Genomic DNA, 13,166 nt, shown 5'->3' on the forward strand with positions numbered 1-13,166 from the left:
GAGGGAAAAGGATAGCCAAACAGAGGTAAATATAAAACCAGACGGATAGCAAGAGAGAGGTGAGATGGAGATGATGATGATGTCACCTGTCACTCTGATTGTGTAGTTGCTGAGCAGGTTGTTGTCGTGAGTGACGTGGCAGGAGTACATGCCGGAGTCCTCGTAAGACACGTTGATGATGCGTAGAACCCTCTGGTCCACTCGCGTCCGGTTGCTAGGCAACAGGCCGCTGCCATCCTTGAACCAGAGGACAGCTTGGGCGGGGCCGTCGGGGTTACAGGACAGATCCAGGGTGTCCCCCGTCCCCACGAAGACAGCCTCACCGGACACAGAGTCTAGAGGGGGAGAGAGGGAGAGACAAAGAGAAACAGAGAGATTATGCATAGAGGAAGACTGCCTCGAAAGACACAGCGTCTATAGCCAGGGACAAAGAGAAAGGGTTAGGGGACAGACAGACAGACAGACAGACAGACAGACAGACAGACAGACAGACAGACAGACAGACAGACAGACAGACAGACAGACAGACAGACAGACAGACAGACAGACAGACAGACAGGGTTACACTCTTAGAAAAAAGGGTTCTGAAGGGGTTCTTTGCAGAGGGATAGGGTTCTACCAAGAACTGTTTCGATCAGAAGAACCCTTTTAGGAAGACAATGGTTCTTCGTAACGCAAAGGGTTCTACCTAGAACCTTTAACATTCTAAGAACTGGTTTTAGAAGAAAGGGCTCTTTGATGATTCTTTGGAAGGCGAGAAGGGTTCTACATAGGACCATATATAATATTTCCCAGCATGCTCTATTGCAGGGAGATTTTCAGAATAGTTTGTTTAACTGTTAAATCTGTTGTTTTTGCAGTGATTGATTATTAATGTTATGCTGCACAGAGATAAACAACATACTGTTTTCTAGTTGATTAATGTTATGGTACATAGAGGTAAATAACATACTGTTTTCTAAACTAATCCAATCTGCTAATATTTTGATTTGTCACATACGAGTGTTTAGCAGATGTTATTGTGGTTGTAGTGAAATGCTTGTTTTATTGCACCTGTTACTGAGACGGTTGTTCCAGTGTAGATGATTGAGGTAGTGTCAGTATTCAATCTGCTCTACCCTGGCTGTCATTCTGAATGCAGGTTGCAGGTCAATTAACAATTGCACTTGTTGGATATCCTGCATTCCAATAGAAACTACACATCACTTCACAAGACAGCATGAAGTGACTTGCAGGCCTGATGTGGCCTGTAAACCACCCCTGTGATATAACTCCCCCTCTCTCCCCCTTTCTCTCCCCCTCTCTCTCCCCCTCTCTCCCCCTTTCTCTCTCCATCTCTCCCCTCTTTCTCTCTCTCCATCTCTCCCCCTTTCTCTCTCCCTCTCTATCTCTCTCTCTCTCTCTCTCTCTCTCTCTCTCTCTCTCTCTCTCTCCCTCCCTCTCTCTCTCTCTCCCTCTCTCTCCATCTCCCCCCTCTCTCTCTCCATCTCTCCCCCCTCTCTCTCTCTCTCTCTCTCTCCCCATCTCTCCCCCTCTCTCCATCTCTCTCCCTCCATCTCCCTTTCTCTCTGTCTCTCTCTTTCCCCCTCCCCCTCCCTCCCTCCCCTCCTCCCTCCCTCCCTCCCTCCCCTCCCTGACAGTAGCTGAACTACTTTGTGTTGATATTAAAACCTATTTCCTCTAGAACAGCTGAAAGTGTGAATGTGCGTTTCCATGGTTCCATGGTAGATGGAGAAAGAGATCATGAATTAGTTATGCTGATTCATATCCTACAGAACTACAGAAGGATTGGTTAATGAGTTTATAACACTATAATAACAATATTAATATAATACAATATCTGCTAACGTTGCAGGGAATGTTTCGCTTTGATTAGGAGACGTTTTCTCTCTCTGCTGCAGTTTGTGTTGTTTACACACACAGACACACACACACACTACACACACTACACACACAGACACAGATACACACTACACACACTACACACACTACACACACTACACACACACTACAAACACTACACACACTACACACACTACACACACTACACACACTACACACACACTACAAACACTACACACGCTACACACACACTACACACACTACACACACTACACGCACTACACACACTACACACACACTACACACACACTACACACACACACTACAAACACACTACAAACACTACACACACTACACACTACACACACTACACACACTACACACACACACTACAAACACTACACACACTACACACTACACACACTACACACACACACTACAAACACTACACACACTACACACTACACACACACACAGACACAGACACACACTACACACACTACACACACTACACGCACTACACACACACTACACACACACTACACACACTACACACACTACACGCACTACACACACACTACACACACACTACACACACTACACACACTACACACACACTACACACACTACACACACACTACACACACACTACACACACTACACACACACTACACACACTACACGCACTACACACACTACACACACTACACACACACTACACACACTACACACACACACTACACACACTACACACACACTACACACACTACACACTACACACTACACACACTACACACACACAGACACAGACTACACACACTACACACACACTACACACACACTACACACACTACACAGACACAGACACACACTACACACACACTACACACACACTACACACACTACACAGACACAGACACAGACACACACTACATGCACTACAAACACACTACACACACACTACACTACACACACTACATGCACTACACACACTACACACACACACTACACACTACAAACACTACACACACTACACACACACAGACAGACACAGACACATCCTAACCCAGGGTAGAGATCTCTCAGAGATGGACACACATATAACATACATAATGGGTTAATCTGTCCTTTAACTTAACCAATCAGAATTAATGGCTGAACTGTTAACCAATCAGAATGAATGGCTGAACTGTTAACCAATCAGAATGAATGGCTGAACTGTTAACCAATCAGAATGAATGGCTGAACTGTTAACCAATCAGAATGAATGGCTGAACTGTTAACCAATCAGAATGAATGGCTGAACTGTTAACCAATCAGAATTAATGCCTGAACTGTTAACCAATCAGAATGAATGGCTGAACTGTTAACCAATCAGAATGAATGGCTGAACTGTTAACCAATCAGAATGAATGGATGAACTGTTAACCAATCAGAATTAATGGCTGAACTGTTAACCAATTGGAATTAATGGCTGAACTGTTAACCAATTGGAATTAATGAACTAACATTAGAGTTGTTTTTGTTTTAACCCTGTCCCAAACCTTAACCTTTAACCCTATCCCAAACCGTAACCTTTAACCCTATCCCAAACCTTAACCTTTAACCCTATCCCAAACCTTAACCTTTAACCCTATCCCAAACCGTAACCTTTAACCCTATCCCAAACCGTTACCTTTAACCCTATCCCAAACCTTAACCTTTAACCCTATCCCAAACCTTAACCTTTAACCCTAGCCCAAACCTTAACCTTTAACCCTAGCCCAAAACTTAACCTTTAACCCTATCCCAAACCTTAACCTTTAACCCAGTCTGAATGAATACCTTAACCTTTAATATATGTGTTCCATGGTAATATATGTGTTCCATGGTAATATATGTGTTCCATGGTAATATATGTGTTCCATGGTAATATATGTGTTCCATGGTAATATATATGTGTTCCAGGGTAATATATGTGTTCCATGGTAATATATGTGTTCCATGGTAATATATGTATTCCATGGTAATATATGTGTTCCATGGTAATATATGTGTTCCATGGTAATATATGTGTTCCATGGTAATATATGTGTTCCATGGTAATATATTTGTTCCATGGTGATATATGTGTTCCATGGTAATATATGTGTTCCATGGTAATATATGTGTTCCATGGTAATATATATGTGTTCCATGGTAATATATGTGTTCCATGGTAATATATTTGTTCCATGGTGATATATGTGTTCCATGGTAATATATGTGTTCCATGGTAATATATGTGTTCCATGGTAATATATATGTGTTCCATGGTAATATATAGGTGTTCCATTGTACTGTAGGTGTTCCATGGTAATATATGTGTTCCATGGTAATATATGTGTTCCATGGTAATATATGTGTTCCATGGTAATATATATGTGTTCCATGGTAATATATAGGTGTTCCGTTGTACTGTAGGTGTTCCATGGTAATATATATATATGTGTTCCATGGTAATATATATGTGTTCAATGGAAATATATGTGTTCCATGGTAATATATATGTGTTCCATGGTAATATATATGTGTTCCATGGAAATATATGTGTTCCATGGTAATATATATGTGTTCCATGGTAATATATGTGTTCCATGGTAATATACACTGCTCAAAAAAATAAAGGGAACACTAAAATAACACATCCTCGATCTGAATGAATTAACTAATCTTATTAAATACTTTTTTCTTTACATAGTTGAATGTGCTGACAACAAAATCACACAAAAATAATCAATGGAAATCCAATGTATCAACCCATGGAGGTCTGGATTTGGAGTCACACTCAAAATTAAAGTGGAAAACCACACTACAGGCTGATCCAACTTTCATGTAATGTCCTTAAAACAAGTCAAAATGAGGCTCAGTAGTGTGTGTGGCCTCCACGTGCCTGTATGACCTCCCTACAACGCCTGGGCATGCTCCTGATGAGGTGGCGGATGGTCTCCTGAGGGATCTCCTCCCAGACCTGGACTAAAGCATCCGCCAACTCCTGGACAGTCTGTGGTGCAACGTGGTGTTGGTGGATGGAGCGAGACATGATGTCCCAGATGTGCTCAATTGGATTCAGGTCTGTGGAACGGGCGGGCCAGTCCATAGCATCAATGCCTTCCTCTTGCAGGAACTGCTGACACACTCCAGCCACATGAGGTCTAGCATTGTCTTGCATTAGGAGGAACCCAGGGCCAACCGCACCAGCATATGGTCTCACAAGGGGTCTGAGGATCTCATCTCGGTACCTAATGGCAGTCAGGCTACCTCTGGCGAGCACATGGAGGGCTGTGCGGCCCCCCAAAGAAATGCCACCCCACACCATGACTGACCCACCGCCAAACCGGTCATGCTGGAGGATGTTGCAGGCAGCAGAACGTTCTCCACGGCGTCTCCAGACTCTGTCACGTCTGTCACGTGCTCAGTGTGAACCTGCTTTCATCTGTGACGAGCACAGGGCGCCAGTGGCGAATTTGCCAATCTTGGTGTTCTCTGGCAAATGCCAAACGTCCTGCATGGTGTTGGGTTGTAAGCACAACCCCCACCTGTGGACGTCGGGCCCTCATACCACCCTCATGGAGTCTGTTTCTGACCGTTTGAGCAGACACATGCACATTTGTGGCCTGCTGGAAGTCATTTTGCAGGGCTCTGGCAGTGCTCCTCCTGCTCCTCCTTGCACAAAGGCGGAGGTAGCGGTCCTGCTGCTGGGTTGTTGCCCTCCTACAGCCTCCTCCACGTCTCCTGATGTACTGGCCTGTCTCCTGGTAGCGCCTCCATGCTCTGGACACTACGCTGACAGACACAGCAAACCTTCTTGCCACAGCTCGCATTGATGTGCCATCCTGGATGAGCTGCACTACCTGAGCCACTTGTGTGGGTTGTAGACTCCGTCTCATGCTACCACTAAAGTGAAAGCACCGCCAGCATTCAAAAGTGACTAAAACATCAGCCAGGAAGCATAGGAACTGAGAAGTGGTCTGTGGTCACCACCTGCAGAACCACTCCTTTATTGGGGGTGTCTTGCTAATTGCCTATAATTTCCACCTGTTGTCTATTCCATTTGCACAACAGCATGTGAAATTTATTGTCAATCAGTGTTGCTTCCTAAGTGGACAGTTTGATTTCACAGAAGTGTGATTGACTTGGAGTTACATTGTGTTGTTTAAGTGTTCTCTTTATTTTTTTGAGCAGTATATATGTGTTCCATGGTACTGTAGGTAATCATGGTAATATATGTGTTCCATGGTAATATATGTGTTCCAGGGTAATATATGTGTTCCATGGTAATATATGTGTTCCAGGGTAATATATGTGTTCCATTGTAATATATGTGTTCCATGGAAATATATGTGTTCCAGGGTAATATATGTGTTCCATGGTAATATATGTGTTCCATGGTAATATATGTGTTCCAGGGTAATATATAGGTGTTCCAGGGTACTGTAGGTGTTCCATGGTACTGTAGGTGTTACATGGTGATATATGTGTTCCATGGTAATATATGTGTTCCATGGTAATATATATATGTGTTCCATGGTAATATATGTGTTCCATGGAAATATCTGTCTTCCATGGTAATATATGTGTTCCATGGAAATATATATGTGTTCCATGGTAATATATGTGTTCCATGGTAATATATGTGTTCTATGGTAATATATGTGTTCCATGGTAATATATATATGTGTTCCATGGTAATATATGTGTTCCATGGTAATATATGTGTTCCATGGTAATATATGTGTTCCATGGTAATATATGTGTTCCATGGTAATATATGTGTTCCATGGTAATATATGTGTTCCATGGTAATATATGTGTTCCATGGTAATATATGTGTTCCATGGTAATATATGTGTTCCATGGTAATATATGTGTTCCATGGTAATATATGTGTTCCAGGGTAATATATGTGTTCCATGGTAATATATGTAGGTGTTCTATGTCTTTAGAAACTTCACATCTACTTTCTGAATTAGAAAAATACTGTCTGATAATTCAGTCTCCATATGTGTGCACATGCTTGTTTGAGGTCAACCTTAGTATCTGTGTGTGTGTGTGTGTGTGTGTGTGTGTGTGTGTGTGTGTGTGTGTGTGTGTGTGTGTGTGTGTGTGTGTGTGTGTGTGTGTGTGTGTGTGTGTGCGTTTTGTGTGTGTATACAGTGCCTTGCGTTTTGTGTGTGTGTGCGTTTTGTGTGTGTGTGTGTGTGTTTCCGTTTTGTGTGTGCGTTTTGTTTGTGTGTGTGTGTGTGTTTGCGTTTTGTGTGTGCGTTTTGTGTGTGTGTGTGTGCGTGTTGTGTGTGTGTGTATGTGTTTGTGTGTGTGTGTGTGTTTAAATTGAAATTTACTTGGATTTCATGTAATGGACATACACAAAATAGTCCAAATTGGTGAAGTGAAATGAAAAGAATAACTATTTTCAAAAAATTAAAAAATTAAATAAAACATAAAAGTGGTGAGTGTATATGTATTCACCCCCCTTTGCTATGAAGCCCCTAAATACGATCTGGTGCAACCAATTACCTTCAGAAGTCACATAATTAGTTAAATAAAGTCCACCTGTATGCAATCTAAGTGTCACATGATCTGTCACATGATCTCAGTATATATACACCTGTTCTGAAGGCCCTTAGTCTGCAACACCACCAAGCAAGTGGCACCATGAAGACCAAGGAGCTCTCCAAACAGGTCAGGGATAAAGTTGTGGAGATGTACAGATCAGGGTTGGGTTATAAAAAAATATCCGAAACTTTGAACATCCCACAGAGCACCATTAAATCCACAATTAAAAAATAGAAAGAACATGGCACCACAACAAACCTGCCAAGAGAGGGCCGCCCACCAAAAGACCAGGCAAGGAGGGCATTAATCAGAGAGGCAACAAAGAGACCAAAGAAATAACCCTGAAGGAGCTGCAAAGCTCCACAGCGGAGATTGGAGTATCTATCGATAGGACCATTTTAAGCCGTACACTCCACAGAGCTGGGCTTTACAGAAGAGTGGCCAGAAAAAAAGCCATTGCTTATAAAGAAAAAAATAAGCAAACACGTTTGGTGTTCATCAAAAGGCATGTGGGAGACTCCCCAAACATATGGAAGAAGGTACTCTGGTCAGATGAGACTAAAATGTAGCTTTTTGGCCATAAAGGCAAACGCTATGTTTGGAGCAAACCCCGAGAACACCATTTCATCGTCAGGGACAGGGAAACTGGTCAGAATTGAAGGAATGATGGATGGTGCTAAATACAGGGAAATTATTGAGGGAAACATGTTTCAGTCTTCCAGAGATTTGAGACAAGGACGGAAGTTCACCTTCCAGCAGGACAATGACCCTAAGCATACTGCTAAAGCAACACTCGAGTGGTTTTTGGGGAAACATTTAAATGTCTTGGAATGGCCTAGTCAAAGTCCAGACCTCAATCCAATTGAGAATCTGTGGTCTGACTTAAAGATTGCTGTACACCAGCAGAACCCATCCAACTTGAAGGAGTTGGAGCAGTTTTGCCTTGAAGAATGGGCAAAAATCCCAGTGGCTAGATGTGCCAAGCTTATAGAGACATACCCCAAGAAATTCGCAGCTGTAATTGCTGCAAAAGGTGCCTCTACAAAGTATTGACTTTGGGGGGGTGAATAGTTATGCACACTCAAGTTTTCTGTTTTTTTGTCTTATTTCTTGTTTGTTTCACAATAAAAAATATTTTGCATCTTCAAAGTGGTAGGCTAGTTGTGTAAATCAAATGATACAAACCCCCCAAAAATCTGTTTTGATTCCAGGTTGTAAGGCAACAAAATAGGAAAAATGCCAAGGGGGGTATCCTTCCTCAAGCCATTGTATATCCCTCCACTAGAATCACCATCCTGGAGAGAGAGATAGAGGCAGATAGAAAGACAAATAGACAGCGAGACAGACAGGGAGAGAGAGAGAGAGAGAGATAGATAGACAAATAGACAGGGAGACAGACAGGGAGAGAGAGAGAGAGATAGATAGACAAATAGACAGCGAGACAGACAGGGAGAGAGAGAGATAGACAAATAGACAGCGAGACAGACAGGGAGAGAGAGAGAGAGACAGATAGATAGACAAATAGACAGGGAGACAGACAGGGAGAGAGAGATAGAGGCAGATAGAAAGCCAAAGAGAGGGAGAGAGAGAGAGATAGAGGCAGATAGAAAGCCCAATAGACAGCGAGACAGACAGGGAGAGAGAGAGAGAGGCAGATAGAAAGCCAAAGAGACAGAGAGAGAGAGACCTACCTATATTCCCCCACATCTCCATCCTAGAGGGGGAGATCAACCATTTCCAGGGCCAGGGATATGAGCTAGTCTGTGGTGACCTAAATGCCAGAACTGGACCAGAACCTGACAACCTCAGCAGACAGAGGGACAAACACCTACCTGGAGGTGACAGCATTCCCTCCCCCATATGCCCCTCTAGGCACAACTACGACAACATAACCAACAAAAACAGGTCACAACTCCTGCAGCTCTGTTACACGCTGGGTCTGTACATAGTCAATGGTAGGCTTCGAGGAGTCTCCTATGGTAGGTACACCTATAGCTCTGTTACACGCTGGGTCTGTACATAGTCAACGGTAGGCTTTGAGGAGACTCCTATGGTAGGTACACCTATAGCTCTGTTACACGCTGGGTATGTACATAGTCAACGGTAGGCTTCGAGGAGACTCCTGTGGTAGGTATTTTTCTATATATCTAGGAAAGTCAGTTAAGAACAAATTCTTATTTATAATGACAGCCTAGGAACAGTGGGTTAACTGCCTTCTTCAGGGGGCAGAACGACAGATTTTTACCTTGTCAGCTCGGGGATTCAATCTAGCAACCTTTCGGTTACTGGCCCAATGCTCTAATCACTAGGCTACCTGCCGCCCCAATCATTGCATAGTGCAGAAAATACACGAGAGTTCAGGGGCCTTGCTTTAACAAAGTTAGCAATTTTCACTGTAGTGTCCAAAACGTCTTTCAAGCAGTCAGGCATGCCCTTGGCAGCAAGAGCCTCTCGGTGGATGCTGCAGTGGACCCAAGTGGCGTCGGGAGCAACTGCTTGCACGCGCGTTACCACTCCACTATGTCTCCCTGTCATGGCTTTTGCTCCATCAGTACAGATACCAACACATCTTGACCACCAAAGTCCATTTGATGTCACAAAGCTGTCCAGTACTTTAAAAATATCCTCTCATGTTGTCCTGGTTTCCAGTGGTTTACAGAAGAGAATGTCTTCCTTAATTGACCCCCCGTAAACGTAACGGACATATACCAGGACCTGTGCCAGGCCCGCCATGTCTGTTGACTCATCCAGCTGTAACACATAGAATTCATTACCCTAGAAGTATCCAGTGTTGTTTGATGAAGACATTGTCTGTATAGTTGTTTTGGGGCCTTTTCCCTCAGCATTGTCCCAGCCATATCCGCGGCAGCAGGAAGAATGAAGTCCTCTACAATAGTATGGGGTTTGCCTGTCCTCGCCACTCGGTAGCTCACCATATAAGATGCTTCTTATTAATGGAATCTGTTGCTTTTATACGTCTTACTACTCGAAAGTCGTTTTAATTCTCGCTCAAAAAACTCCCGTGGCATGTTTTGTTCCTAAATGTCTGCACAGGAGTGAAGGTTTTGATCGAGTTGTGAGATAGATAGTACTTTATAACACACTGTGTCTGAGGAAAGGCACTACTCCCAATATAAGTGAACCCCCAAATCAATGTAGTTCTCATCATATTTGACGTCCCTGTCTGTCTGTTCGGTGCTTTCCCAGGTAAGAAGGGCAGTAGCTCTTCGGCTGCGTCAGATTCACAACTGTCAGTGTCCATGCTAGCTGGGCTAACAACACATGTAGAATTACTGATGCTAGCATTGGAGGTGCTTGTGGAAGCAGAGCAACTTGTGTCGTTGACAGGTGCAGGTGTAGTACTGCTGGTAGTAGCAGGTGTAGTGTGTAGTACTGCTGGTAGTAGCAGGTGTAATACTGCTGGTAGTAGCAGGTGTAGTACTGCTGGTAGTAGCAGGTGTAGTACTGCTGGTAGTAGCAGGTGTAGTGCTGCTGGTGGTAGCAGGTGTAGTGCTGCTGGTAGTAACAGGTGTAGTACTGCTGGTAGTAGCAGGTGTAGCACTGCTGGTAGTAGCAGGTGTAGTACTGCTGGTAGTAGCAGGTGTAGTACTGCTGGTAGTAGCAGGTGTAGTACTGCTGGTAGTAGCAGGTGTAGTACTGCTGGTAGTAGCAGGTGTAGTGTGTAGTACTGCTGGTAGTAGCAGGTGTAGTACTGCTGGTAGTAGCAGGTGTAGTACTGCTGGTAGTAGCAGGTGTAGTGTGTAGTGCTGCTGGTAGTAGTAGGTGTAGTGTGTAGTGCTGCTGGTAGTAGCAGGTGTAGTGTGTAGTACTGCTGGTAGTAGCAGGTGTAGCACTGCTGGTAGTAGCAGGTGCAGTACTGCTGGTAGTAGCAGGTGTAGTGCTGCTGGTAGTAGCAGGTGTAGTGCTGCTGGTAGTAGCAGGTGTAGTACTGCTGGTAGTAGCAGGTGTAGTACTGCTGGTAGTAGCAGGTGTAGTACTGCTGGTAGTAGCAGGTGTAGTACTGCTGGTAGTAGCAGGTGTAGTACTGCTGGTAGTAGCAGGTGTAGTGTGTAGTACTGCTGGTAGTAGCAGGTGTAGTACTGCTGGTAGTAGCAGGTGTAGTACTGCTGGTAGTAGCGGGTGTAGTACTGCTGGTAGTAGCAGGTGTAGTACTGCTGGTAGTAGCAGGTGTAGTACTGCTGGTGGTAGCAGGTGTAGTGCTGCTGGTAGTAGCAGGTGTAGTACTGCTGGTAGTAGCAGGTGTAGTACTGCTGGTAGTAGCAGGTGTAGTGTGTAGTACTGCTGGTAGTAGCAGGTGTAGTACTGCTGGTAGTAGCAGGTGTAGTACTGCTGGTAGTAACAGGTGTAGTACAGCTGGTAGTAGCAGGTGTAGTACTGCTGGTAGTAGCAGGTGTAGAACTGCTGGTAGTAGCAGGTGTAGTACTGCTGGTAGTAGCAGGTGTAGTACTGCTGGTAGTAGCAGGTGTAGTACTGCTGGTAGTAGCAGGTGTAGTACTGCTGGTAGTAGCAGGTGTAGTACTGCTGGTAGTAGCAGGTGTAGTACTGCTGGTAGTAGCAGGTGTAGTGTGTAGTACTGCTGGTAGTAGCAGGTGTAGTACTGCTGGTAGTAGCAGGTGTAGTACTGCTGGTAGTAGCAGGTGTAGTACTGCTGGTAGTAGCAGGTGTAGTACTGCTGGTAGTAGCAGGTGTAATACTGCTGGTAGTAGCAGGTGTAGTACTGCTGGTAGTAGCAGGTGTAGTACTGCTGGTAGTAGCAGGTGTAGTACTGCTGGTAGTAACAGGTGTAGTACTGCTGGTAGTAGCAGGTGTAGTACTGCTGGTAGTAGCAGGTGTAGTGTGTAGTACTGCTGGTAGTAGCAGGTGTAGTACTGCTGGTAGTAGCAGGTGTAGTACTGCTGGTAGTAGCAGGTGTAGTACTGCTGGTAGTAGCAGTGTACTTGGTTAGGTTGTGTAGTACTGCTGGTAGTAGCCGGTGTAGTACTGCTGGTAGTAGCAGGTGTAGTACTGCTGGTAGTAGCAGGTGTAGTGTGTAGTACTGCTGGTAGTAGCAGGTGTAGTACCTGCTGGTAGTAGCAGGTGTAGTACTGCTGGTAGTAGCAGGTGTAGTGTGTAGTACTGCTGGTAGTAGCAGGTGTAGTACTGCTGGTAGTAGCAGGTGTAGTACTGCTGGTAGTAGCAGGTGTAGTACTGCTGGTAGTAGCAGGTGTAGTACTGCTGGTGGTAGCAGGTGTAGTGCTGCTGGTAGTAGCAGGTGTAGTACTGCTGGTAGTAGCAGGTGTAGTACTGCTGGTAGTAGCAGGTGTAGTGTGTAGTACTGCTGGTAGTAGCAGGTGTAGTACTGCTGGTAGTAACAGGTGTAGTACAGCTGGTAGTAGCAGGTGTAGTACTGCTGGTAGTAGCAGGTGTAGAACTGCTGGTAGTAGCAGGTGTAGTACTGCTGGTAGTAGCAGGTGTAGTACTGCTGGTAGTAGCAGGTGTAGTACTGCTGGTAGTAGCAGGTGTAGTACTGCTGGTAGTAACAGGTGTAGTACTGCTGGTAGTAGCAGGTGTAGTACTGCTGGTAGTAGCAGGTGTAGTACTGCTGGTAGTAGCAGGTGTAGTTCTGCTGGTAGTAACAGGTGTAGTACTGCTGGTAGTAGCAGGTGTAGTGTGTAGTACTGCTGGTAGTAGCAGGTGTAGTACTGCTGGTAGTAACAGGTGTAGTACTGCTGGTAGTAGCAGGTGTAGTG

The 13,166-nt window shown here is 44.5% G+C and overlaps 1 protein-coding gene across 1 annotated transcript in view; it reads right to left on the reverse strand.

Moving 5' to 3' along the window:
- The window catches only part of fgfr3 (fibroblast growth factor receptor 3), a 170,968-nt gene that overhangs the window by 120,205 nt on the left and 37,597 nt on the right, over positions 1 to 13,166 (reverse strand). Inside the window, exon 3 of the mRNA XM_029712591.1 lies at positions 87 to 335. Coding sequence (XP_029568451.1) covers positions 87 to 335 — 249 coding nt within the window. The remainder of the gene's footprint in view (positions 1 to 86; positions 336 to 13,166) is intronic.

Source organism: Salmo trutta, chromosome 25, assembly GCF_901001165.1.
Source record: "Salmo trutta chromosome 25, fSalTru1.1, whole genome shotgun sequence".
Taxonomy (NCBI): Eukaryota; Metazoa; Chordata; class Actinopteri; order Salmoniformes; family Salmonidae; genus Salmo; species Salmo trutta.